At 57.9% G+C, this 27341-nt stretch overlaps 1 protein-coding gene across 1 annotated transcript; it reads right to left on the bottom strand.

Moving 5' to 3' along the window:
- Positions 1 to 243: 243 nt before the first annotated feature.
- On the bottom strand, positions 244 to 26380 carry NAPA (NSF attachment protein alpha). The gene is made up of 11 exons (XM_030873773.3): positions 26143 to 26380; positions 15330 to 15409; positions 12206 to 12322; positions 6808 to 6854; positions 5270 to 5347; positions 5020 to 5075; positions 4848 to 4932; positions 3901 to 4005; positions 2661 to 2729; positions 2173 to 2223; positions 244 to 1001 (listed from the first exon to the last, which is right to left on the bottom strand). The coding sequence occupies exons 1-11, from the start codon at positions 26238 to 26240 to the stop codon at positions 900 to 902; spliced, it is 888 nt and encodes a 295-aa protein (XP_030729633.1). The 5' UTR covers positions 26241 to 26380; the 3' UTR covers positions 244 to 899.
- Positions 26381 to 27341: the final 961 nt, after the last annotated feature.

The following is a 27341-nucleotide window of genomic DNA, read 5'->3' as shown; positions in this document are numbered from 1 at the left end:
CCAGCTGAGGAAACCAAGGACCAGAAAGCCCAGAGCTCAAAGATCCCAAGCCCATGGCTCCCAAACCCACCAGCCCTGGGCCTCCCTTCTCTAGGCTCTGACCCAGCCCATCCTCCTGGTTAAGCCTGCCCTCTTCTTTCCCAGGAAGCACACCCAGAGCCCAAGGTGGGAGGGCCAGGGAGAGGGGACACAGGCCCTGAAGGGTGAGGAGGGAGCAGAGGTGAGGAGGAAGAGACTCATGCACAAGTGTTGTCTTTTATTTCCTTCCTCAGGCAGCTGCAGCTTCCCACCAACAACACCTCGAAGCGCAGGGTGGAGATGGAGGGGTGGGCATGGGGATGACCCTCGGAGCTCCAGGGCCTGGGACTACCCTGAGAGGTGAGGGCTGCAGGAGGCTGGGAGGCTCCCGTGCTGGCTGGGGGAGGAACCCACCCCCAGCAGTGACAGCAAATCACGGTGGCTACGTGGGCTCAGAGCTCGGCTGGGGGACAAAGGTAGAGAGACAGACACCAACCTCACGACTCAGCTGGTTGGGAGATGGGGGGCCAGATGCTGACCCTGACCCCTGGCAGCACCCACAGCAAATAGGTCTGCATCAATGACTCTGCGTGTCGGGGGGGAGAAGGGTACCTCCGGGGGCTTAAATAAAGGGGCAGGGGGCAAGGGATGCGGCGGGAACAGAGTATGACCGTCTGGCCAGCGGGCCTAGCCTCAGGGGCCCCCGAAGCAGTGCGGAGCCTGTGCCGTGGCTTGCGAGACTCCTTGGCGGGGAGTAGGGAAGGTCTCGCAGCCAACGTCTCGGGTCCCACCTCTCTGGGCTCTTCGCGATCCTCACTGGAGGGCCAGGCTGGGGGAGAGCGGACGGGGCAGGGAGATGGGTGCCAGGGGGCCAGGCGGGCCTAGCGCAGGTCCTCCTCGTCGCCCTGGATTGTCTTCTTGATGCGCAGCAGCATGGTGGTGAGCCACTGGTCCAGCCGGGAGATGGCGTCGTACTCCTTCACCTGTGTGCGCCGGGGGACCGGTGTCAGGAGGGGCGGCCCACCCCGCGCCTGGCTCCCGCCCTGTCACCAATCCTAGCCCATGGTCTCTGTTCCCAAGAGCCTCCAGGCGTGTCCCTGTCAGCCTCAGTCCCCGAGGAGGAGCAAGGGGAGGCGTGGGCCCCGACCCAAGCCGGGGCGGCTCCCTTCTGTGTCTTTACTGGCCTGGGCGTGAGGCTTCCCTTGGGGGGAAGAAAGATTTTATGGTTGAAAAAAAAAAGTCCAGTTTTCTTGTTTTACGGATGGGAAATTGAGGCCTGGAGACATGACGAAGCGGCGGGATGGACCTGACAAGTTTCGTCTCTGTCATCATTCAGAGGCCTACGATTGGTGATGGGCACCCAGGGAGAGACATGCTTGACAGATACAGTCTGGAAGACATAACGTGGGCCTAAGCTGGATGTAACTGAGTTCCAGAAAGCTCAGAACAGGGTAAGGAAAGGGAGAAACATCTCCATGGGACGGTTCTATCGGGGAAGCTGCTGGAAAGGGGGACCCTCCCAATGCTGCCTCTCCGGCACCCTTTGCTCCTCCTCCCTCCTGCTGTCGGGGAGGGGAGAGGGAATGATGCGACTCATTCCCTCCCTCCCTGCACATCCAGGACCACCCGAAGTGCCTGATGTGAGACAGCCTTAACTGCTCACCCAGGGGGACTCTGAGTGGTGCAAAGACCCTGGCCTTCAGGAGCAGACAGATATGGGCTCCAACCCCAGCTCTGGCCCCGAGAGGCCTCAGTGCCATCATCTCTAAAAAGCGGAGAACACTCCCCGCACCTCTTGGGGCTACTTGTGAGGATTCTGCAGCGACTGGAGAAAGGAGTTCATGGCCAGGGGCTGGGACTGGAGACAAAACCGGGTGAAATTGGGCTTCCCTGGTGGCGCAGTGGTCGAGAGTCCGCCTGCCGATGCTAGGGGACACGGGTTCGTACCCCGGTCCGGGAAGATCCCACATGCCGCGGAGCGGCTGGGCCCATGAGCCATGGCCACTGAGCCTGCACGTCTGGAGCCTGTGCTCCGCAACGGGAGAGGCCACAACAGTGAGAGGCCCGCGTACGGCAAAAAAAAAAAAAAAAAAAAAAGTGTGAAATTCATGGGACCACATCTGACAAGGGCAGCCACCCCTGCCAGCCACTCACCGCCTCGGTGTAGCTGTCCACGTTCTGTTCCTCGTGGGCGTCTAACAATTTCTGCAAGAGAATGGCAGGTGGGGCTCAGGGGCCCAGGCTGGCCTGAGGCCTGACCTGGATGAGATTCACACGCACACTATCTGGGTGAGTGAAAGTCCGGGGGACTCCCATGCTGACAGGAAGAAAGGGGCTGTGTTCCAGCCCTGCCCTCCGCATCACTAACACAGAACATCACGTGTGCACGCGTGCCCGTGTGCGTGTGAGATCCCGCAGCCTCCCAGCTCTGCCCCCAGCTCCATCGTTGACTGAATCTTACTTGTCTCATCCAGAAACTGGTGACCCAAATGGCAGACGAGGGGGAAACAAAAGACCCTTGAAAAGTACTGTACAAATCTCGGTGATCGTGCTAACCAGAGCCAAGCCTCCAGACTCCCATCCACACGCCCCGCTCCAAGCGCAGACGCAGCAAAGCGCTGGCCTGAGCCCCCGGCACTCACTTTCATCAGCTTGCACTCCCGGGAGTCGGAGAACGCAGGGAATAGCTCCTCATACTTCTGGACAGCGAGCTGAGTGTCGGCGAGGGTGGAGGGGAGGTCGAAGGGGACAAGTTAATAAAGAAGGGCCCTCGGAGCAGCTGGCCCGGCAGCCGAGGGGATCGGGGGCCGCTCTGGCCCCGAGTCAGCTGTCTGCGCCACCCCCCAGCCTCCAGTGACACTGGGCTCTGTGCTTCACGGAGCTGAGCTCAGTGCAAGCCTGGCTGCAGAGACAGCTGCAGGGGACGGGGGGCGGCGGGGGCCTGGGGGAGGGAGGAGGGTTCCCCAGGCCGGTGCTCAGTGCCTCTCCTGCACCCGATCCACCCAGGGTAGGGGCAATGGCAACAGCTGCCTGGTACTGCCTCATAACAGCCCATCCTATGTGTCAGGCCTGACGCCGGGCACTTCTCACGTTTAACCCTCACGAGGACCCGGGGAGGGTCAAACGATGGTGACCCTATTTTGAAAGTAGAAAACAGATCCAGAGATGGTAGTGACCTCAGGGCACAGGGGACGTGTCGGGGATCTGAACTGGCCTGACCCCAAAGCCCAAGCTCTCACCTGCCCTGCCGGATGCCGGCAAAGGGAGCAAGGGTGGGGCTCAGACACACCATGTGGCTGAGGATGGGGCAGCTGGAGACGCCAAGAAATCCCAGACGCCAGGAGAACCCAGCTCCTCTCCCTGGCCATTCTCCAACCCCTCACCCAGCCCGGACCCCTCTCTTGCTAAGAAGCCCTGAGAACAAGCGGGTCTGGCATTTAGGCTCTGGTTCAAATCATGACACTGGGAGTCAGAAAGATCTGGAATCCTGGGGCTGCAGTTTACTAGCCATGTGCTTTGAACAAGGGACTCTGGTTTCAGCCTCAGTGTCTTCAACTGTAAAATGGGGCAACCATGGTATCAACCTCATGGGGTGCGGTAAGGACTCAAAAAGTGCTCCCACAAAAGAAAAAGCCTGGCACTGAGCAAGTCGGGAGTTGGAAACTCAAAGGCTACAGGGACTGAGCGAGTGAAATCAGGGATAGAAACAAGCATTTCCTGCTCAAAGGCCGAATGCCAGGGGCCAGACGTGAGTGAGGGGCTTACCCTCCGAAGGGGAAAGAGGTGACTCGGCCTAGTGACAGACACTGTGCTCCAAGGGCAGTCACCCTGTGTGTGGGGGGGTGGGGTAAGCTCTGGGTGGGCCCCTGGGCCTGGGCTCACCTTGGCGTTGAGCATGTCGATGCAGAAGTGGCAGAGAGCCGCCTTGAAGAAGTAGTCCTTGGCGCTGTACTTGAGCAGTGGGCTGTCCATGGCATTGGTCCCCACCTGCAGGCACGAGGAGGCGGGCAGCCAGAGGGCCAGGGTCACTGCCAGGCACTTGGGGGCCAGCTGGGAAGTGGGTTTGTTCCCCAGTGGGGCCCTGTTAACCCAGGACCCTGAGGGCAGGGAGAAGAGAGACCGGCCCTGGGGAAGTCAGCAACCAGTCTGTGAGTGACCGAGGACCAGGGCATGATGGGGAGTGGGGGTGTGGCCACAGGGCTGAGGCCAGGTGTCCGTGGGCTTCCCAAGGCGCCCGCGATGGTGGAGGGAGAGGCGGCCCTGCTGTCAGGCCCGACAGGAGGCTGGCACATCGGTGGGCAGAGGGGTGGCAGGCTGCGGGAACATGAGAGGCGGCGCCCGCCCCGCTCTCCTCCGAGGCCAGCTGCCTGCCTTTCTCCTGGCCAGGCTGAGCCCACCAGGGCGGCTGGCCCCCCCCCCACCCCAGCCCTCCCCGCCCAGCAGAGGGGAGCCTGCATACCCAGGGGACACCCCCTCCCGGGCCCCTTCTAGCAGGCTCCTCAGCTGCCTCTGGCTATCCCGGGCCTTGCAATTCTTCCCACTCTCTCCCTGACTCTGGTTCTTCAGAGTTGGCCTCACTCTGGGGCCGCCTGGGAAGCGCCCTGTGAGGAGTGTGGGAAGGGCCCGTCTAGGAAGAGGGCGGTGACACCGCATGGGGTCGTGGGTGGAGAGAGTGTTCAGCCAGGCGGAGCACAGGGTGAGGGCGTGGGGATGACCGAGGGAAGTGCAGAGAATGGGGGGGGAGGGCAGGGCACTGGAGAGGATGAGAGACAGGACGAGGGGCACTGGCAGGCAGGATGGGGCGCCATGCCCGCCCCGCCTGCCCCCACCTGTTCGTAGATGTCAATGGCCTTCTGATACTGCTCCAGCTGCGCCGCGTAACCAGCCACCTTCAGCAGACACTTGTTGGCAGAGCTGAATGGGGCAGAGAGAGGGGAGGGAGGTGGGTGGTAGCAGGGTCTGGGGCCCTCACCGAGGGGCTGGGGCGGGCAGGAGGGGTACCTGTTGGACTCCTCGCCTTTGTAGTAGTCTGCAGACTGCTCATAGTGGGCGATGGCCTGGGGAGACACGGGCGGTGGGGGGAGGGCGAGGGGCCAATGCAGCCTTCATCACCTTTGGGCGCAATATGGCCCGGGACTCACCGGAGCCCTTTACCCAGGCTCTGCCGGTGCCCCGTGCTCCTGTCCTGGTCTCAGAGGACTGGCCTAGGCAGCCCTCCCCGGCCACTGGCCTGGCCCCACCTGCCACTGACCTTCTCGATGTCCACCAGCTCCGTCTCGTAGATCTCAGCAATGGAGATGTGGTGCTTGGCCGCGATGGTGAACCGGCCCTGGGTGAGACGTGGGAAGGAGCCCTCAGGACGAAGGGCGTCCTGAGTGCCCCGTCCCAGCTCAACCACACCCCTCCGGGTCCCCGAAGCTGGATCCTCAGCCGCCCCTGGGAGGGGAGGTGTGCAGAAGAAGGTCCCAAGAGACAGAGGGGCACGGGGCTTAAAAGGGAGGCTCTAGCATGAGCGGCCTGGGTCCGAGTGCTGCCCTGACTGGGTGACAGTGGGCATGTCCCTCCACAGAGTCTCCAGGGGACACAGGCAGATGGAGCAACACCGAGGTAACGTTTGCACAGGGACTTGCCAGAAGCTCTGGCCCAAGGAGGCATGTGACAGATGGTCCAGAGAGGCGGAAGGACCAACCCAGAGTCACCTGGTACAGGCTCCCCGCTGCCTAAGAGACAGCCTCCCTCCCGGCCTCCCTGTCCCGTGTGGCCACACAGCCCTTCTCACAGGTCAACCCCTGCTCCAGCTTCCCCTGCAGGCACCCAGGGCTTTCCCCAAGGATGCCTTCCAGCTCCCAGAGGGGCTGAGCACCTCCTACCTGCCTCCACCCGGTGGGGGTCCAGATGCCTGGCCCGCCACTCACACACGAGCCTGGTCCATGGCTACCTCCTTGCTGAGGGCAGCAGGAAGGGGCAAGGCCCTGGGCTCAGCCAGGACTAGTTTTGGGTCTCAGCGACTCCTGGTGGTAGGTGTGGGGCCCTGAGCGAGTCACGTCTCTTGTCTGGGACCCTCTTTCCTGACTGTCAAACGGGATGACAACAGTGCCCACCTCACGGGGCTGCTGTAGGGGAGACTAAACCACCCAGCTCAGAGCATCTGCTTCAACACATGGCAGCCGCTACCACCGCTGTAACGACACTACTGCAGCATGGCCCTGGACCCGGCAGGAGGCAGGGGCCACGCTCCTGCCCAAGGGAGGGGTCTGACAAAGGTAGAGTGCGAAGGGGCAAAAAGTGGAGTTGACAGGAGCCAGGGCCTGGCTCTGGCCCACTGTCCTGGCTCCCTGGCCTCCGGCCAGCAGCCGCCTCTCTGGACCTCATCTGTCGATGGGGATGCTCCCTGGGGCAGGGCAGGGGCTGAGCTGACTCTGGGCCCTGCCTACCCTCCCCAAATCAAATGGGACGCTGGCGGCGGGTGTCTGCGTAAAGGGAAACGCACCGGATACGCGAGGACCCCAACAGCAGTGACGTCTACGAGTGAGGACAACGACGGCCTGTGGGGGGCCAGAGGCAGGACCTGGGGAGGGGCCGCCAGCCCCTGTGACGTGCTGGGAGCTGCCACCAGGAGCCAGGCTGGTGAGGAGCTGCGTGAGGACCCAGCCAGCCCAGCCCGGCTCCGGTGACACCCCTCACCCTGCCAGTCTCCCGCCTGCTCTCAGGGCCGGAGGAGGAGAGGGGAGGCTGGGGCAATATGGTAGGACTTGGAACGGGGTGGACAGGACACGCAGTGACCCTTACCATGTCTGTGTATATCTCAATTGCTCTCATCAAGCAGTTAATGGCCTCTGGGGAGAGAAAAAGGAAGGCAGGGAGGAGAAATGAGAAGGTGAAGTCATTTCAGCAGAGGCCGAGGAGAGGAGGAAGGTGCAGGGCTGCACTGGGAGAGGCCAGGGCTACGCACCTGAGCAGGGAGGGAAGGTGAGGGGATCCCCGAGATGCAGGAAACCTGGTCAGGCTAATTTATTCTGCTGTGACTTGCCGGGCACATGCTTTCAGGGGAGCCCTGCTGATACAGCTGCCCTCTCCCCCGGGCCAACACGACGCCACCACCTTCCCAGCAACCCCTGGGACAGGGCATAGCCAGCTGGTGGCCAGACTCCCGTGGGTGTTTTGGGCCAGACCTGCCAAGGCCCTGCCCTTGAGGATGAGCTGCCGGCAGAGGCGGCAAAGGCTGACATCGGAGGAACGGCCAGGTCCCACCTGGGCTCTGCCACCCTTTCACGGTGGGACCCTGAACCAGCTGCATCCCCTGGCCTCCGTCTGCGGCAGGAGGCGGCTGGGTGCTGTGATGCTGAGGCCCCTGCGGTTGGGGTCTCCACTATTCTGCCCACATCCCAGCCTGCAGCAGAGCCCTCTGCACCCTCCTCCGCCTGGCACTGCTGCCTGCTGGCTCCTCAAGCCACAGGTTTCACCGACAAAACACACACACTGGGGTGGCACCTGGGAGGAAGAATTGGGGTACCTTTTGCAAGTTTTGAAATTTGGGAAAGGCATTTTTTTTTTGACAAGTTATTTGGAGGATAGAGGGAAGCATGAGTGGGTGGCATTTTCTAGCAGATAGAGATGAGCTCTCGGGTGGATTTTTTTTTAACACCATTTTAATGCATCTCAGGAGGAAAGGGTGTTGGGGGAGATGGAAGGAGACAGACAGAGAACCTGGACAGACCACAGCAGGTGGGCTCTGAGCTGGGGCAAGGTTGAAAATTCACCCCACAGTCCAGCATTTGTAAGCCCCCTGGTCTGCCGCTGGGGTCTCCAAAGTCAGCAGGGCCCACTGGGCTGAGATGCTGCAAAGAAACTGCAGGCCCGGTGTCTGCTCTCAAGGGGCTAATGGTCTCGTCACGCAGGGAGACATGTGAACAGAGGCTCTTAGGCCCAGACCTGTGGCTGGCCCTTCAGGGAGTCCACAAGCGCCCTCCCCAAATTTACAGGCCAAAAGGGGGTGTCTGTGAGCACTACTCTGGGGGAGGGAGGATTGGTAGGTCGGGTCCAATTCTGAAAGCCCCCTCGGGACCCCTAAAATATGCAGAGAGCATACACCACTGGGTCAAGGTTCTGAGGCTGATGGGGGAAGCCTGAGGCAGCAGGGAAGAGAGAAAGAAAGCAAAAAGGGGCAGAGAAGGAGAAAAGGGAGAGAACACCACAAACAAATACAGCCCGAAGCAGTGTTACTTTAAAACACACACACAGATTTTGTGACAGAGCATTTCTGGAAGTAACTGACGAGCTGGCAACCCAGTGGTAAGGAGGATAAGGAACCAGGGGTAGGGCTGCAGTGCGTGAGCTGTGCACACCCCACCCTGCTCCATTCTCCACCCAGGGGGCTGGATGCGGCCAGCAGGTCCCCCCTGCAAGCGACTCACAGGCTCCCTCTCCTGGAACGATGGGGCGCACAAGCAGGCACCTATGGGCAGAGTGGCAAAGGTTGCCCGGGTGAGGTTAGCAGCCCTGGAGGGGGAGGCCGGAAGCTCCCCTGGCAGGACAGGCTCCCCTGCAGCGGCCGCCCCGGGCCTGCTGGCACTGGCCTGGAGTGTCGTCAGCAAGACGGCCCTTGCGGTGGCAATAGGGGAAGAAGGCTTACCCGCAGGCAGCAGCATGGAGTCACAAGGTTGAGTCCCCTCGCTCCAGGACAGCTGTCTCTGAAAGCGGCAGGCTGCCAGCTGCCACCCCAGCCAGAGCACTAGCGGATTACCTGCTAACATACTGGCTAAACCAGCTTATCTCCGGTCACCAGGACCCCGGGGGTGAACAGCCCGCGCACCCCGGCACACCTGCCCCCGACCAGCCACCTGCAGAAACTGGGAGCCAGAAAGGGGCTCTGGGACTGATCCAGCCCCAGAAGGTGGGCAGGGAGGGCTGAGGCCCAGAGAGGGGAAGGCGCTGGCTTAGGGAGACAGGTCTCCTCAGTACAAGGGGGCAAATCGCAGAACCCCACGAAGAAGTGGAATGGGTAGAAGGAAGACGCCACGTGTCTGGTACACAGCAGGTATCCAGTGAGGCTGGCAGTGAGGTTGGGGGAGCACATGGGGGAGGGCAAGTGGGGGTCTGGCCACTGCGCTGCCCTGGGTGCACGTGTGCGCACACACGCACCCCTGGGCCCAGCTATCAGGCGGGCAGGGTAAGAGGCCTCCCTGGCCTGAGTCTACCCATAGCAGCCGGCAGTGGCTGAGAACCAATGACAGCTGTGGTCATCACCTGCCCCCTCTGCCCTCAGCCACCAAGGAGGCAGCAGGCCACCCTCGGCCCACACTCAGGGCAGACTCGCAGAGGGAGAGCAGTGACATGCGCCTAATCGCTTCCTTCCACCCTGGCAGTCCCAGGCACAGGCTCAGCTGCCTGTCGGTGGTGGGGAGGGGGGCGTTTCCAGGACTCCTGTACGAAGTGCTGACACAGGGCGAGGCCTCTGAGGCAGGTGAGGCAAGCAGCGAGGCCCCGGGGAGCTGGCCGCCTGCTTGGGGAAACGCGGCAGTGATCCACATGGGCCCTCCGGCTCTGCTTCACACGGCAAGCAGCGCGGGGTGGAGGCAGGGGGTGTCCAGGCCAGGCTCCCATCTGATGGGAGCCGAGGGCTGCCCCGTACTGGACGTTTATCACACTCAAGGGGCTGTGCTGGGCACGTCTGTGCTTTATCTTACGTGTGGTCTCTGCTTTACCAGACCAGGAAATGGAGACTCAAAAGATTAGGTGTCTCCCCGAGGTCACAGGGGAGCAGGCTCCCCCGGGCCTCAGAGACCACAGTGAGCCCCACTCTCCTTGACTGGGGTGGGCAGTCGAGATGCGGTGGTGCAGGGACGCTGCCGCTCCAACACCGCTCCCGGCTCAGCACCAAAAAGCTGGAGCCCCAGCCGGCACCGCTCCCGGCTCTGCCCACACTAGGCTCTCCCCTGTGCCACAGCGCCTCCTGTTCCCTGAGAGCCACCGCCAGCACCAAATCCACCCCTTCCCACCTCAGCATCCAGGGCAGAGAACCAGGCTCGCTGATCTGATCCCTAGAGAAACCAAGTTGGCCTCTGAGCCCCAAGATGGGCACGTCACCACACCTAACCACTGCTGCCTTCCCACAGACGCCTCAGCCACTCTCCACGCTTCCAGAGGCTAGGCACCGGGCCACACCCCAGACCCGGGCCCTAGCACCCCCCACACACCCTGCAGAGCATTGCTGCTAGCTGAAAAGGCTCAGGTCAAAAGCTGGGGAAGGACGCGACATCACGGTGCCAGGTGGGGCCTGTCCCCCAGAAGCACAGGGGCTTGTTTGAAGAGCAAGTGGCGCTGTGCACATGCCATGAAGCCTGGCCTCAGCTCCCGCCCCAGACATCAGTCCTTCCAGTCACTTTGGAGCAGCAGCTGAACGTCACAGATGCTAGGGCAGCGTCTGCAGGTTGACCAGTTTCCCAGAGAGAAGGCAGGCTGGGGGTGGGGGCCCTCTGCGGGGGACGCACAGACTTCCCTGGGTGATTTGAGCTGAAAACAAACCCAAGGTCACCCTGGGTCATCATCACATCACCACATGGCCCTGTGGCCCAGCGCTGCCAGCCAGGTGCACTTAGCTTTGTGTGGAGCGACGGCGGCCCACCCAGTCACAAGGCCTCCCCTCGGTTCTTGCTGAGCCTGAGCTCACACGTGTGAGACACCCGGCTACACAGGAACCACCCGTCAAGTCTGGGAACAGAGAACAGCTACTTGGTCCACACAGACGCCAAATCCTCCACTGGGAACTAGATGTCCCGATGGCGATAACGAATCCACCACCAATTCCCCAGTGCTGGTGTGTGAACCAGTGCTCACAGATCCTTGGAGAGACCCCCGGGCACTGGTGACAACTGCCCTTTCTTGGGAAGGATAGGCCTTTATCCCAAGGTGATGCATCTCCTTTCTTTTAAAAAAATTAATATTCATATATTTCCCATTCTCTTATGAGTGAATAGTGATAGTAGATGGTCATTTAAAAAAATAAGATTGTTGGGCTTCCCTGGTGGTGCAGTGGTTGAGAGTCCACCTGCCGATGCAGGGGACACGGGTTCGCGCCCCGGTCCGGGAAGATCCCACGTGCCGCGGAGCGGCTGGGCCCGTGAGCCATGGCCGCTGAGCCTGCACGTCCGGAGCCTGTGCTCCGCAACGGGAGAGGCCACAGCAGTGAGAGGCCCGCGTACCGCAAAAAAAAAAAAATGAGCTTGTTAAAATTAAAAGTTGGCAACCAATGTCTGGCACCATGATTAAAAAATAAAATTCCGGGGAGACGCAAGCGGGAAATAAATAAATAAATAAATAAATAAATGAAAATAAAATAAAATAAAATAAAATTCCGGGCTTCCCTGGTGGCACAGTGGTTGAGAGTCCGCCTGCCGATGCAGGGGACATGGGTTCGTGCCCCCGTCCGGGAACATCCCACATGCCGTGGAGCAGCTGGGCCCGTGAGCCATGGCCGCTGAGCCTGTGCGTCCGGAGCCTGTGCTCCGCAACGGGAGAGGCCACAACAGTGAAAGGCCCGCGTACCACAAAAAAAATAAATAAAATTCCAGCTCCACGAAATCCAGAAGTCTGGTACCCACTGGGTTGCGCTTCTACTTCAGAATGAGCCCAGGGGGACAAAAACGGTTTCCTCACAGTGAGTCAGTCCCAAACTGGGCTTCTGTCCCCAGCACGCTCTCATTTTAAGGAACTTGTTCTCTGCAGCTACATCTTTGGGATCGGTTCTCTCTGACCCCATCCCCACCCCCCAGGGGGTAGGGAAGCCAGGTTAGGATAATTTCCGCTCCTTTTTCGGCAGCAACTCCTACCTGGCTGGTCTCTGAACCCCCTCCCACACCCTCTCGCATGTTAATTCTGACAACAGAACAGACTTTCCTCTCTCCTGGCATGCGGTGGGTCTGAAATGTAACTCCCACTCCCAAATGCTCCCAGGCTCCAGGAGGGGAGGGGAGCGATCAGCTGCAGGCACAGAGCAGAAGGGGAGGCGGAGGCTTGGAGCGCGATGCCAACGCCAGCCGGAAGGGAGCCAATTCTGAAGTTAGAGCGCCAGCGCCTCCGGGCCAGCCTATTGCCTACTATCTTGGGTCGGAAACCTGAGGCCTCCTCTGGGTTGGGGCTCAGCTGGCGCTCTGGGCTGCCAGCTCCAGCAGCCCACAGAGGCCCTCACCTTGGGGGTCGGCTTTCTTGAACGCGTTGCCGGCGTCCACAAAGCAGGTGGCCGCGTCGTGCTTGCTCTGGAGCTGCAGGTGCAGCTGGGCTGCCTGGCAGAAGGCGTTTCCGGCAGCTGGAACAGAAAAGGGGGATCCCCGTCTTAGGGGGGGCTCCACGTTTTAGGTTGCTCAGACAGGGCCCGGGGAGGTGGTCGAGCTCTCCAGGGGCAGGCAGAGTTGCCGAGAGAGGAAGAGCCTGGCCGGGGTGAGCCGAGGTGCAGGCCTAGACCTCGGGCCTCCTGACCCCAGAGCTGCTGCCCGTACCCCCGGCCCAGGGAAGCCTGGAAACAGCATCCCCGGCAGAGTGCCGGCTGAACCGTGGGATGGGGCTGCTCGGGGGTGCTGGGGAAGAGAGTGGCAATCAGGATACAGCTACCCCAGACCCCCCACTGCTTCTCCCCTTCCAAGACTGACTTCTCCCCACACGGCCCCCAGCCCTTTCAATCTAACTCTCCGGCTCCCCTGCCTCTGTCCACATGCCGGTCCCTCGTCCAGAGTCGCAGCAGGTTGAGTGGCAAGGAGGCCTCACAATGTCCACTCCCCCAGGGGCTTCACGTCCAGAAAGGGAAACAGGATGAGATGCCACGAACTTGAGAGCGTGGGGACCAATGCCCATGGGTGCAGGGAGGCGGAGACCACACCTGAAGCCCAGGCTGTCCTGTACTCAGCTGCGAACTGCCACCTTCCAGGCGCCCCAAGCCATCCTGTTCCCACGTCTCCGGCTCCTAACCTATCTGACTTGTGGGAGACAGCGGGACCCCTTCTCCTCAAAGGGTAGGGGCTGTGCTAACTGGGAGCTCCAATGGCCAATGCCAGCTCAGTCCTGAGGCCCCTGCCCTTCGTCCTCCTCCAGCTGAGTCCAAATCACAGAATTCCTGAGCTGGAAGAGGACAAGAGGGCCTGGCCCCCATCCTGTACCTATAGAGCAGGAGGCTAGACAAAGCCACCCAGGTTTTCACTATGCATGATTTCTTTCTTGTTTTTAAGGGCTCCAAACTTGAGTGCAGAATTTCCAGAGAAGTAGTATCATTGGGGGAAAAGTTAAAAAAAAAAAAAAGGCCTAAGAGTTTTGTTTGAATATTTGGGGGAAGGAGGGAGGTGACAAATTTTAGGAGAGAAGCACCATCTATGCGATTGAAAAAGAAATATTCTTTCTCTAATGGTATTGTTACCTTAGGAGCATATAAAAATACACATAGGATCTGGCTCTAGGCATAACACATGCTATGAAAGCTTAGGAAAAAGCTCTTCTAATTTTCAGGACACCAAAAATATTCTCAGAAAACGACAGTCCATTCTGCCCTGTGCCTCCACACCCCGCCTTCACAGCCCCATCCCAGGTTTCGTTTCCTTTGTAGTCGGAAAGTTCCTCCCTGGGTTTCAACACTGTCTTTGCTTGATATTCTTGATCCAATCTTGCTGATGTCTGAAGCCATGTTATGAAGTCAGCCCCCAAAGCCCCCAGAGCTGGCTCGAGCCAGCTCGAGCGCTGGCTTTTTGAACCTCTCTTCCAGGCCTGCAGGTAGCTCCCAAACAGATCTTTGGCCCCTTGGACCTCCAGGAGCTCCTCCCTGGACTTTCCTGGCAGTCCAGTGGTTAAGACTCTGAGCTTCCACTGCAGGGGGCACAGGTTCAATCCCTGGTCTGGGAACTGAGATCCTGCATACTGCACCGTGTGGCCAAAAGATTGAAAAAAGAGCCCCTCCCTGCCCACCCACCTCTCCTTGGCGGACGCCACCCAAGCTCCAGCCTTGCCAGGGTCTGACCATACCCCTCCTGGCCAAGTCAGAAGGGCCACTCCGCCGACCAACACAGCCTGTGAGAGTCTCAGGAGGCACGTGACCTGGGATGCCCTCTTCCGGGAAGAGGCCCTTCCAGTATACTATGATACTGTGTGTGTGTGTCTTGCCCCAACTGGAGTGAGAGCACACAGATGGCTGGGGACCTTGTAAGTGCTCCTGAAGTCTGCCAGTCTGTTGACTGGAGTTCTCTAAGGGCTTCCCCTCCCACTCTAGAGGGAGGGGTGCTGCTAATAGGAGTGGGAAATGGAGCTCGCAGCTGCCACTGTGCTGGGCTGACTGCTCTGCGTGGGGACGACTGATCTCAATGAACCCACATGACAGCCCCGCAGGGTCAGGACCGTTCCTTTCCCTGTTGCCGTGCTAAGGAGGAAACAGTTTTGGAGAGGCCAGGTAACCTCCCTGGGGTCACGTGGCCAGCCTGAGCTGTGACACAGATCCAAGTCACTCTGGCTCCAAAGGTCAGGAAGCCACATGGGGCAGGTTAAGCCCTCCAGCTCCAGAGTCAGAGTTCTGGTTTCTGAATTCTGCTTCAGTCACTCACTAGTCGTGGCGTGTTGGGCAAAGGGCTGGGCCAAGCCTCAGTTTCCAAATCTGTGAAATGGGGATGTTAATGGTACTGACGCTCATGGTGTTGCTGTGATGATTCAGTTAAATAATGCAAGCTTGGTGCTTAGGAGAGTGCTCAATAAATGGAGCCATGATTAATGTTATTATTGGAACCACCTGAATCATCCCCAGCCCAGAATTCAGACTCTGACGGAAGTATTAGGGAACTGCTTCCACGGAAACCTGAGATTCTTTCTTTTTTTTAGTAGAAGTATAGGTGATTTACAATATTGTGTTAGTTTCAGGTGTACAGCACAGTGATTCAATTTTACATATATATATATTCTTTTTTCCGATTCTTTTCCATTACAGGTTATTACAAGATATTGAATACAGTTCCCTGTGCTATATAGTAGTAGGTCCTTGTTGGAAACCTGAAATTCTGAACTTAAGGAGAAACCCCTCAAAGAGCTCATAATCTACATGGGTCTATCTGAATTCAATAATCTATTTATCCTTATCCTCTAAGTTCTCATTCCAAGGCCCTGTGGCCCAAGTTGTAAAATAACCCAGTGGGCTCGGAATGACCAGATGGCAGGCCAGTGGGTTTGTAAAGCTGGAGATGGCACTGGTGGGGGAGCTGCAAGGCTGAGGCCTCAGCCAGGCCTCTGGGACTGGAAGCTGAGGGAAGAGGAGAAGGAGCCATGGAGGCGCTCTAGCGGGGCTCACGTACCACTCCAGTTCTTGGCCATCTTGAACATGTTCGCCGCTCTGGCGTAGATTTCACATGCTTCCTCTATTTTGGATGAGCCTCTGGGAAAAGGGAAAGGAAAAACAGGTAAGAGAAAGAGCTGATCTGGTATCAAAGAGAAAGCAAGCCAGGGCTTCCCTGGGGGTCTGGCGGTTCACTAAGACTGAGCTTCCAATACAGGGGGCACTGGTTCGATCCCTGGTCAGGGAACTAAGATCCCACATGCTGCACAGTGAGGTCCCCCCAAAAAAGGAAAAAGCAAGCCTTCTGCCCCAGCGACAGTGCAGATGTGTCCTTACATCGCCCGCTGGATGGTGGCCCCAGCCCCAGCATGTCCCCATGAAGCCAGCTTCCCAAGTCCAGCTACAGCTCAGGCCTCTGCCCGGGCTCAAGGGAGATGGAACTGGTGGCCCCCAGCCCCCATGCAAAGGCTGGCTAGGCCCTCGCTGGGCAGATCTGGGCTGGACCCTCATTGTGTGGGGGGCGCCCTTCCCAACCACCCCCAGGAGCCCTGCCTCTGACAGTCTCCTCCACTTTCTGCTCAGATGCTCGGTGCTGACCACTGGATCCCAGGCTCTCTGCAAATCCCTTTTCCCCACAAGACTGCAAAGCATTCTGGGGGAAGAGTCCATCCTTGGACACCTTGTCCTTTCCTCAATGCCCTAACCCTGTCCCTTGCACACTGCAGCTGTCCAATGAAGACGTCTCAACCCTAAAAGCGTGTTCCTGCCAATTCACGACTAGGCAGATATATAATGATACAGACATATAAAGAAATACTGTTTTTAAATATGTACACCGAAAGTTCCCACTTGTGTTAAAACAAAACAGAAAAAGAGGGTGAGAACAGAAACATACATGTACACATAGAAGATTTCTGGAAAAATACACACACAAAAAATAGAGTATTTTTTGTCTAAGGTGGGGTCTGTAGGACTGGGTGCCAGGTGTGGGAGACAGACTCATATCCCTCGCTAGGACTGTCTGGATTTTAAAATCGTTTGCATATTTCCTATTCGAGAAAAAAGATATGTATATATTTTAAATATTAGCATTTACGTTGGGTTCTGTGATCCAGCAATGAATTACATTCCTAGCAATTTATCCTAAGAAACTAAGCAGAGGGACTTCCCTGGTGGCACAGTGGTTAAGAATCCGCCTGCCAATGCAGGGGACACAGGTTCGAGCCCTGGTCCGGGAAGATCCCACATGCCGCGGAGCAACTAAGCCCGTGTGCCACAACTACTGAGCCTGCACACCTAGAGCCTGTGCTCTGCAACAAAGAGAAGCCCACGCGCAGCAACGAAGACCCAACGCGGCCAAAAATAAAAATATATAAATAAACTAGAAAAAAAAAAAAGAAAGAAAAAACAAAGAAACTAAGCAGAGAAGCTACAAGGATGTTCAGCACAAGATTATTTAAAATGGCAAAATAATGGGAATTCCCTGGTGGGCCAGTGGTTAGGACTCGGCGCTTTCACTGCCGGGGCCCAGGTTCAACCCAGGTTGGGGAACTAAGATCCCACAAGCTGTGAGGCTGCCCACCGGCCACCCCCCCCCCCCAACCCACAAAAAAAAATAAAGCCACACAAATAAATCATCTTCACTGTCCTAGCCCTCAGCCCTGTGTCAACCGGCCCTGGAACCTTGCCGACACCAGCCACAGAGGGTGAGGGCCTCCGACATAATTCTGGACGCAGTATGGGGAGCACCCCTGCCCTGTGCACTGCTGGTGAGGCAGGGCCAGCGTGCCCACGCTTTGGATGCACATCAGATGTTTGTTATAATAATCAAACCAGAGCCCCGGAGTCACCCTCCCTGGAGATTTCACTCAGCAGGTCTGGGTGGGGCCTGCAATCCAGATCTGTAACAATGGCCTCAGATGATTCAGATGATCAGGCGAATCTGGGAGGGAAAAAGCTGACCTAGACTGACCTCTTGGGAAGCAGCCACCAGTGACTTGTCCCATGTCAGGTAACATCGGAAGGCAATACCCCCAGGGCGGGCTGGCAGGGTGGCTGGGACTGGAATCCTGGCTTCCTGAATCCAAATCGCACCAGGTAAGCTGCTTTAGATGAAAAGTCTCCCCTCTGCCTTCTGGGGCTGTGCTGACACTGCACCCACCCTCTGCTGTCCCCAGAAAGCAGCCCTGAGGGATGTGGTGACACACACCTCCCACACTCCACCCTGCTGGGTTCCCCCATCTTCCCACCACAGCTGCACAAGACGCCTTGGGCCTGGGGCCCCTGTTTGGAGTGAACCCACTCCCGGCCCTGGAGAGGTGAGGAACTTTCACAAGTTTTGGGCAGAAGAGATTTCAGAAGGGTCCCTGGGGGCCAGGCTACAAAACCCCCTGGGGGATCTTCTCTGGAAGGTTCTCTGAAAGGAGTCAGGTGCACTCACAGGCCGAACCCCAGATCTGCCCACCCCATGGGTCCCCTAGTGCATCCTGCCCTTCCTTGTGGGTGCAATTAAGTCCTCTCCAGACCCAGACATTCTCTGAAAAAGCTCAGGTTCCCGGAGGAGCAGAAATGGCCCGTCCCACCACGGAGAGGCCCAAAGCCCGGTGATAACAATGAGCAGAGCCAGCCCCAGCTGGCTTGTCGCAGCTCAGTGGGACGGGGCAGACTCAGAACACAAGGCCTGTCAGCTGCTGGGCTGAAATTCTATGATCCCAGACTAAGCTGGGCCAACCCCGTGCTGGCTCACTGATTCTAACTGTGGGTGGAAAAGCCAGAGGGATTAACATCTGCTCAGGCCTCCAGTCCTGCCTTCTCCTTCCCCTCAAAGCTTGGGTCCTGGCCACTCCCATGACCAGGCGATGACAGGAGAATCTCTGGAGCTCTAGCCTCTTGCTTTAGAGATGGAAGTGGAGTCATCAAAGGGGAAAGTAATATGGCTCGGGTCCCTGGCGAATCCTGAAGGAGAAACCATTCACATAGCCATTTATTCAACTGGGGAGCAAATATCTGAGCATTTATTACGTGCCAAGCACTGCAGGTAACAGTAGCAAACAAAGGAGAAGGGCCTGACCCTCAGTGAACAGGACATCAGCAAGACAACTGCAGAGGGACCGGGGGACGAGGGGCTTCTCTGAATGGGCAGGTCAGGGCAAGCTGCTGTGACTATGTGAGATTTAAGCTTAGTCCCCAGAGATGACGAAGGAGCCATCCATGTGAAGCGGGAAGCACATTCTAGGCAGCAGTCACAGCACGTGCAAAGGCCCTGAGACAGAAACAAACTCGGCCAGTTCAAGGAAGAGAAGGGGACCAGGATGGCTATGGTCCAGGGAGTGGCAGGCATTGAGGCTGGAGAGGTGGACGGGGGACCCCATGCTGGAAGCAAGGACAAGGGTTTAGACCCTATAATAAGGAGCGTTCTGCAAGGCAAGAACGGGCAGAAGGAAGAAGAGCCCAGCTCCTCTGCTTTTCCAAGCTGTCTCCGCATGTGATACACCTGCATTGTTTACTACAGGATTTCTCTCCTTGGTCAGGTCACTTCAGGTCACTTATCTAAGAGTGGCCTCCCCGACAAAACCCAGAAACTCGCTGAGGGAAAGAAACCAGGCCTCCCTCGGACCCCTGCACAAGGGCCAGAGGGGCTAGCTGGCCCTGCATCTTCTGAAGAGCCCAGGTGGCAGTGCCTGTGAGAGCTGACTGTCCCTCCCCCCACCGATCCCCCCAAACTGCCTCTGCTCCGTCCTTCCCATCACACAGCTCTGAGCCACACTGGGAATAGAGGGAACTGGTTTGGGCCAGGCTGGTGCAGGGCTGTCTATAATTACCCCACTCAGCTTTGCTTTCTCCCCTCCGCAAGGCGGAGGAAGCAGTCTCAGGTCTCCCAGGCACAGCTACCATCCTCCAGTGGCTGCCATATGGAGGGAAGGGGGCGGTGCCAGGCGTGCACAGATAGCCTGGTGGGACCCGGGCCAGGGGGTCCGCAGGGCAGAGTCTCAGCCTCCCTCCTTCCTTTCTCCATCCCCTGGGCACTTCCCGGCTCCCAGAAACAAGCCACCCACCCAACCTGCAGTCTCCTGAGGGCCTCAGAAGGCAAGGCAGGTGGAGTAACTCCCATGTTAGGTCCCCGACACTCCCTAAACCCCTGTCCTTCTGCGGCACCATAGACACCTGCCCTCAGCCCCCTCCTCGGCCTGAAGGTCCCCGGGAAGAATGGACCCAAGGGCCGGTCCGGCCCCGACCTCCTCTCCTTTGCTGTGCATCCTCACGACTCATTACAGTGGCCTGCCAGGTGCCACCTGAAGCAGTACAGAGAACCTCACAGTCACCCTCTAGGTATGACCCTGGCTTACAGAGGAGGAAGCTGGGGCTCACAGTGGTGAAGGGGCTGGCCCAAGCCGATGCTGCCGGGAAGCGGCAGGGCCGGGGAACCTGCCCTGCCTCTTGCTCACCCTGTGATCCAGGAAGCTTCCTTCCCTGTGTCCGAGAGTCTTCTGGAAAAGGAGGGGGCGCACAAGCTCCCTGCCTGCTCCGGCCTCTCCGGTCGATGAAACAGCCAGCGCTGCTCAGGTTTCCCTCATCTGAGGAGGAAATGCTGCTCTCAGCGGGAGCCAGCCTGAGCAGCCTCGAGGCCCCGAGGGAGTCACTAAGCCAGCCCCCCGCTGAGCCCTAGCCCACCTCACGGAGTGGCAGGCTGAAGGTACATCAGAAAACAGGCCCCTGGCACCGGGAGCAGCGGCCCCCCCAGCCTCGCCCTCCTGCCGACTGCACCGGGGCTGGCAGAGCCAGAGCCGCGGGGTCTCTGGGCATCTCTCGGCCTCTCCTCCTCCATCGTCCATGAGCGCTAAGCCCCTTGCTGCCCCTCTGGCTCTGCGGTGCATCGAGCTCCCGTAGGGCCCCAGGAACGACGGAAGAATCCAGTATTACACACTAACTGCCCAGCTGTGAAATGCCTGGACGGGCAATGGGGAGAGAGAGAATGCACTTGGGGGCCGAGAGACCTGGGCTGAGGTCAGCCTTGGGCACTCTGCTAGCTGTGTGGCCTTGGGCTAGTGATCCCTGAGCCTTGGTTTCTTTATCTGTAACACAGAGACAATGAGCCTGACCTGGGAGGCGTCTCCCGAGGATGAGAAGGCGCAGTACCTAGCACACAGCACAGTGAGGCCCGGGGCAGGCGCTCAAACAGCTGCTATTATATGAAGGAGGAGAAATACACCCCAAGGGCTGCCGGCCGCCCGGCAATGGGAATTCTAGAGTCGCTCAGTGTGGGTGGAAAAATCGAGGACCACAGTCAGGCAGGCCTGGGCTCCGGTGCTGGCTCGTGGTGCCCCGGCCTCTGCTTCCTCAGCTGTACGTGGGGCTAAGACACCACAGCCGGCAGGCCTGCTGGAGGCACAAGGAACACCCCCTGCCCCCGCAGGCAGCAGCCAGGAGAGCGCCTGCCACACAGCAGGTGCTCAGCCAACGAGAGCATCACTCGCTTCAGGCTGGCGGAGAGAGCAGCTTCTGGAAATGTTCTCCTTTCGCATCGCAGTGTGGGCTTCATCGCCTTACCTCCAGATTAGCTAAGCGGCGCCCCTCCCCTGGCTTCCACAGAGCCGGGGGCCTCCCACCTGCCCCACCCACTGAACACCACACTGATGGGGCTGGTTCCCGGGCCATCGCCCTCCTGCCCGTGAGCTCAAAGGCAGCGGCCACGCCTCCCACACGGCCCAGCAGGCCTTCCCATGGTTCTTATATGGATGCCCTCTGCAACCCAACAGGATTCCTTCATCCCAGCCAGAGCGCCCAATGGTTCCTATTCTTAAAAGATGTTTTGGAAAGACCCTTGCCTCTCAGTAGCCCCACTCCAAACAGGAGTGTCGAAACCTCTGTGTGAGCAGACAGCAGGGTCCCATCCATCAAGAGAGGCAGAACCCTCAGACTGCAGGGAAATGACAGCCGGCTCCCCTGGAAGCCTTGTGTCCCCTCAGGAAAGCCTCCACTCTGAGCCCAGGCAAGAGAGGCTGCGTTTGAAGTTGTGGATCTTGGCAGCTGGCAGGGGACAGCGAGTCACCTCGGTGTCCAGCTCACCGGCACCCCGGGGTCCTGCGTGCTCTGCAGGTGGAGGGTGGTCTGGAAGCCGGCACTCCTCAGCCAAGGGCCCAGGGGGGTCCTGGATGGGGGACACCTACCCAGAGGACCTTGGCCGCAATCTCTGCCTCAGGAAAGCCAGCCTCCAGGGCTCCCAGGGGTTGCTGGTGCCCAAGAGCGGTTCAAGCAGGAACTGTGTCAACATTTGATCTGCAGGCTGCTGTCTGTGCACAGAAAGCACCCCGTTATCTCTAGTTCTCCAGCGCCTCGGGCTCAACTTCCAATCACAATACCCAATACTAATACTGTTGATAACAGTAAGCACTTAATAAGCACTCACCAGGGTCAGGCACCATGCTCGCAGCGCTTCACATGCATAACCTCATTCTCTCCTTAGGACAATCCTACGAAGTAGGTATTACTATGATCTTCAGTTCAAAGAAGAAGAAACTTAGCTAAACACACTGGTATCTGAGTGGAAAGAAGTTTTTATTTTGGATTCGGGGGAAGGGGTCACGGGGAGATGTCAGGGACGAGAAAAAGCACCAGGAACAGAACCACTGTTGGGAATCTGCGCAGTCCCGAAGGGCACAGCAAGAAGTCCGGATCCCTCGGGAGACAGGCAGCAGGAGGGAAGGAAAAGCGCATCTTGCATCTCCCCTCTCCTCTTCCACAACTGCATCGTCTTTGGGAAATCGCCACCTTTCTGCTTCCAGAGCAGAAGTCTGGGCTGCTCTCCCATCTCCTGAGCCCTGGCTGGGGAGCTGAGGAGGGGAGGGAAGGTACAGAAGCAGCTCGGATCTGTGAGCCGGCTGGTACCGCCTCCCTCCCAGGCTGCTGGTGCACCAAAGCCCCCTAGTGTCTGGCAGCCCAGAAACAACGAAGAGCAAAGAAGGCCTTAACAGCTAAGGTGACGGGGCTGCCCCCGATCCCAGGCGGGAGCAACCCTCCTTGGCCCTTTTGACATGAGCAGAGACCTCTCAGTTTGGGCTGCTGTCATCGCTGAGGTTCCTGAAAGGGGAAGGAGGAGCAAGAGGGACAAGCTGAGCCCTGACACTCCCCGCTCCAGTCCTCGGAAGCCACAGCGGGTTGTGAAACGCTGAACCCCAGCAACCCCGGTTCCAGAGGGAAGGTGTCAGGAGTGGTTCCCGCCCATGAGGCGAGTCCTCTCGGGCTGGCCCCTCCGGCAGACAGGCTTTGGTCAGGAGGGTCTCGGTCTCCGTCTGCATCCCTGTCCTGTGCGCTAGCCTTGCACCATGGCAACCGCTCTTGGAGCTGAAGGGTCTGGGATGAATACACCTGCTCTTTCTTTCAGATGTTTGGAGAAAACTGTCACGTGGGTGGGGAAGATGGGGGAATCAGAGGAAGGAAAGCTCCCTAAGACGCCTAGTTAGCCAACATCCTCCCTAAACGGAGTGCCCTGAAATGGGCCCGAGCATCAAGGACAAACTTTGTGTGGCAGCAAGAGGGCTTTGGGATCAGACAGGACAGTGTGTGAACACGATCTCCCACTCACCAGAGGACTGGGCAAATATACCAATATCTCTAAGCCCCCATTTGTCCACCTCCACGGGGATGTCGTGAGGACTACATGTGAGGACACAGGTAAAGCGCCTGGCCCAGGCCGGACTCAGACTCAGAGTGAGCACTTAATAAACGTTATCAGCTATTATTACTGTCACCGTCTTCACTCTCCCCAACACCAGCTGCTGCAGTCCTTTCTACAAGGCAAATGGGAACCCTCCAGCACTGGCCCTACTATGGATTGAATGCTTGGGTCCCCCACCAAAATTCATGTGTTGAAACCTTAACCTCCAAGGTGATGGTATGAGGAGATGGGGCCTTTGTGAGGAGATTAGGTCATGAGGGTGGAGCCCTCATGATTGGGATTAGTGCCCTTATTAAAGAGACCCCAGAGAACTAGTTCACCCCTCCCACCGCCCTTTCCACAATGTGAGAACACAGTGAAACAATAGCTGTCTGTGAGGAAGCAGGTCTTCATCAGACACCAAATCTGTCAGCACCATAATCTTGAACTTCTCAGCCTCCAGAACCATGAGAAATAAATTTCTGTTGGTTATCAGCCACCGAGCCTATGGTATTTTGTTACAGCAGCCTGAACAGGCTAAGACAGGCCCCCATTAAAATCCTCAATACTCTCCAACACCTCCTCAAATCCAAGCCCTTTGTCAGAAGACCCTCCAGGACTGGGCCTGGTTCTTGTTCAGTCTCACCCCCTTCTGCCCATTCTACGTTTATGGGCTAACACGGAAGCCCCTGCATTAAACCTTCATCTGGGCCTTGCTCAAACTGTATCCTCTGCCTGAAGCAGTGCTCCCCCACCAGAGGGTACCCCTGGAACTCCTGTTCATCCTCCCAGATGGAGGTCTCTCCTCTGGGGAGCCATCCCTGTTCCCTTTAGATCTTGGTTCCCCATCATTTCGGGCAGAACCTCCCCTCACACTAGACCTCTGTTCACACAATTCCCTCTGCCTAGAACACCTTCCCCAGCCCCCACTCCCTTAGCATGACCTAGGGTTCCTTGGGGCCCAGCTCACACCTCACCAGAACCTTCCTTCAGCTCATGCAGCTTCCTCTCAGGTCAGGAACCTCCCACAAACGACAGAATCTAGCCCTTAGTCACATTTGACAATTTTGCTTTACTAGTGTTTTAGCAAGCGTTCATCTTGCCTTCCCAACCAGGTGGCAGGTGTTTCAGGGTCTCACTCAGCTGCTCCCTCCAAGCACGGCCCAACAGTACACTAACCCCCAGTCCAAAGGGACCAGACACCAAAAGCCACCCAGGAAAACCATTACCGAAAACTGAGCTCTTAGTCCCACCCCAGAACACTGCACTTTTATTTCTCCCCTTGTGAAGGAAGCAGAAACACACATACCCTCTCCCTACTCTTAGCCTCCAAAATAAAACATTTCTCACCTAATCAATACAGGCCATCAGCCCCGGATGTTTCTCCACACCAGGCAATTCTCAGCCAGGTTACTCAAGTTCTTTCACTAAACATAATCCACCCTCAAATAACAACGAGCGGCTCCCATCTCCTTTCCTGGAAAGAACCCTCCCCCACTTCATTTCTTACCAACCTCCTAACACCATGTCTCCCAATCCCTGGTCCTCCCCGCAAGCCCCTTCCCCAGCCTTCTGGATGACTCTCCCAGCCTCACAGTCCTCCCCAACCTCTGCCTGTCTCTGCTGCCAGGCTCCATGAGGCCCCCTCCTCACAGTTCCTCCTAACTCACTACAAACTCACCCGGCCTACTGCAGCTCTCCTCCCAGGCCGATGAGCAACACAACCCTCCTCAGTTCTCCGTGGCCTTCTTCTCCCTCCACCCGGGGCCTCAAGCCTCCTCCCCTCACCCTATTAAGTCTCCATGGCCTGGAGTTCCGTTCCCAACCTCTTTCATCTCCTCTCTCATCACACCGTTTCTCCCTGCTCTGACCCCCCCCATCCCCACTTCTCCCATCAGACCCCTACCTTGATCCCCACCAGCCCCATACAGGCTCCACACCTGTTTCCTTCCTGGAAGTAACACTAATGGTAGCTAGCACTCTCAGAGTGATAACCACGTCCCAGGCTCAATTCTAAGCACTTTACTTGCATTCTTATTCTGTACTAGGAACAAACCTGAGATAGATTTCACTAAGCTCCCCTGTAACAGGGAAATTAAACAGCTTACCCAAGGTCAGGAAATGGCAGAAACTACTTCAAACCAGGGCTTTTGACACTCCTAAGCCACTAAAATTCCTCAAAGAATGGCCAGCCAAACAACTTTTACGAGCCAACATGAACTTTATGTGAAATGTCTGCCGCACTGCAGGTGTTGGTTCTGTCTCCCAGACCCCTTCAGCGGTATCCTGGGCACGCCACTCTCATCCTACTCACAATGCCCACCCAATCCTTACTCAAGGATCACACAGCAGGCCTTCGGCCCCTTTTGGTTTACTCATCTCCCTCATCTCTCCCTTTTAACCCTCCAGTTCCTAAATCAAGCCTCACCCCACCTTAGTCTCCAGCCTCCCAATCCAGGCTTCTTCAGAAGCCGTAACTCCATCACCCCAAGGATTCCTCTGCTCAGATCTCAGGGTGTCAGGTCCCCTTACACTACTCAGCTGTGACCAAGGCCATACCCATCCCAGACACCTCACACATCTCAGACTTGGGCTCATCATCCCAGGATCACCTTAGCCCTGCGCCCTGACCCTGCGTTCACACAAATCCACCGCCCCCAGGCCTTGGAAAGGTGAAGCCCTCGGGCAGTGGTCCTCAGTCCCAGGGACCCAAGACGCCCGTCTGGGATCCTTCAAATAGGTTCTCCTAGAGCTCCAAAAGGCTTCTTGACCTGGTTGCCCTCCCAGGTTCCCTCAGTCCCGGCAGGCCAGGTCCCCTTCAAGGCCTGAGACCATACTCCCTCGGCCCAGGTTCTCCACCAGCCCCTTGGCCCATCTTCAACCTGGGTCCCCTTCCTGCCTCCAGATGGTGTCGCCTCGGCCTGGGTGTCCTCAGCCCAGGGCCCTTTTACCATCTGGGACAGACTCTCCTCAAACTATTCTGCCAATGCCACAACCCGGGCACCCTGGCCCTCGGCCGGTGTCACCTCTGCTGCCTTAGACCATGTCACGTAACCCCGCAAGCCGCCCCCACCCCGTCCTCTAGGTTCGAGCCCTTCGTCTCTATCGCCGCCCCGGTCTATGACTCCTCTGTCCTCTCAGTCTAGGTCCCGGCCGGACCCCTCGGCGCGGTTCTTACCCAAAGAGGCCCGAGAAGAAGGACTGTGAGTTCTTCACTTTGCGCTCCGCCTCGGCCAGCAGCGCCATCGCCTCCGCTTCCTTCCCGGAGTTGTCCATGGCGGCCGCAAAGGTACTCAACAAACCGCCCGACCCGGGCCCTCGGAGGACTCAGCTGCGGCCGGGCGGCGGTACACAGGTCAGGACAGCTTAGTGGTCTGCGTTGACGTCGCACCGGCGCGCGCCTCAATGCGGCCCAGAACCACGTGATTCGCACTGGCCAACCAGCGGCGTCGTAGCGCGGCGCGCGCCCCGTCGGCCACGCCCCCGCCAGCCGCCGCGCGCCGCCCCGTGACTCACGGCCTCCAATTGGCGACCCGATGCTTTAACGCATGCGTATGCATCCGCGTACGGCACCTACTCTCTTCCTGGTGCTACCGGGACAGACCACGTGACTCCGCGTAAGCCAATCGTAGTCCTCACCGCCAAGGACCCGCCTTGAGGTGCTACCTTTCTGGATCCTCCTCCACCAATCAACATCAGCTCTTGGCTCCGTCTGCACTTCCCGGCGGAATTTGGACCGTAGTCAGCTGACCATTGATCCTCACGTGACAGCTCCATGCCGGAAGACACGGCCAATCCACGCCTGGGTTTGACAGTTCCCTTGCGCAGAGTTTAGTCCCCGCCTTCGCTCTTTACCTCCTGACGTTCTCCTTCACTTGGAAAGGCCTAAGTGGTAAGACGGAAAATGGTATCCCCTTTCCTGCGCCCTCTGTCGACCTACGCTGAAATTGGTTTGGGAAGGCCAGTGAAGTAGGCGAACATCATTTTATCGTGCTTTGCTTTCTTTCCTTTCGCAGAAATTACGGTTTTCACAAATTGAAGGTTTGTGGCAACCTTGTGTTGAGCAAGTTTGTCCAAGCTGCGCCATTTCCCAAACAGCGTCGGCTCACTTCATGTCTCACTGTCACGTTTTGGTAATTCTTGCAATACTTTAAAGTTTTTTATTACTATATTTGTTAGGGTGACCTGTGATCGGTGACCTTTGATGTTACTGTTACGACTGGCTAAAGGATCAGATGATGGTTAGCATTTTTGAGCAGTTTTTTTTTTATAATTTTTTTTTTTTTTTTTTTTTTTTTGCAGTACGTGGGCCTCTCACTGCTGTGGCCTCTCCCGCTGCAGAGCACAGGCTCCGGACGCGCAGGCTCAGCGGCCATG

This window comes from Globicephala melas, chromosome 19 (assembly GCF_963455315.2).
Source record: "Globicephala melas chromosome 19, mGloMel1.2, whole genome shotgun sequence".
NCBI lineage: Eukaryota > Metazoa > Chordata > Mammalia > Artiodactyla > Delphinidae > Globicephala > Globicephala melas.
This window is presented reverse-complemented; position numbering and strand designations above follow the sequence as displayed.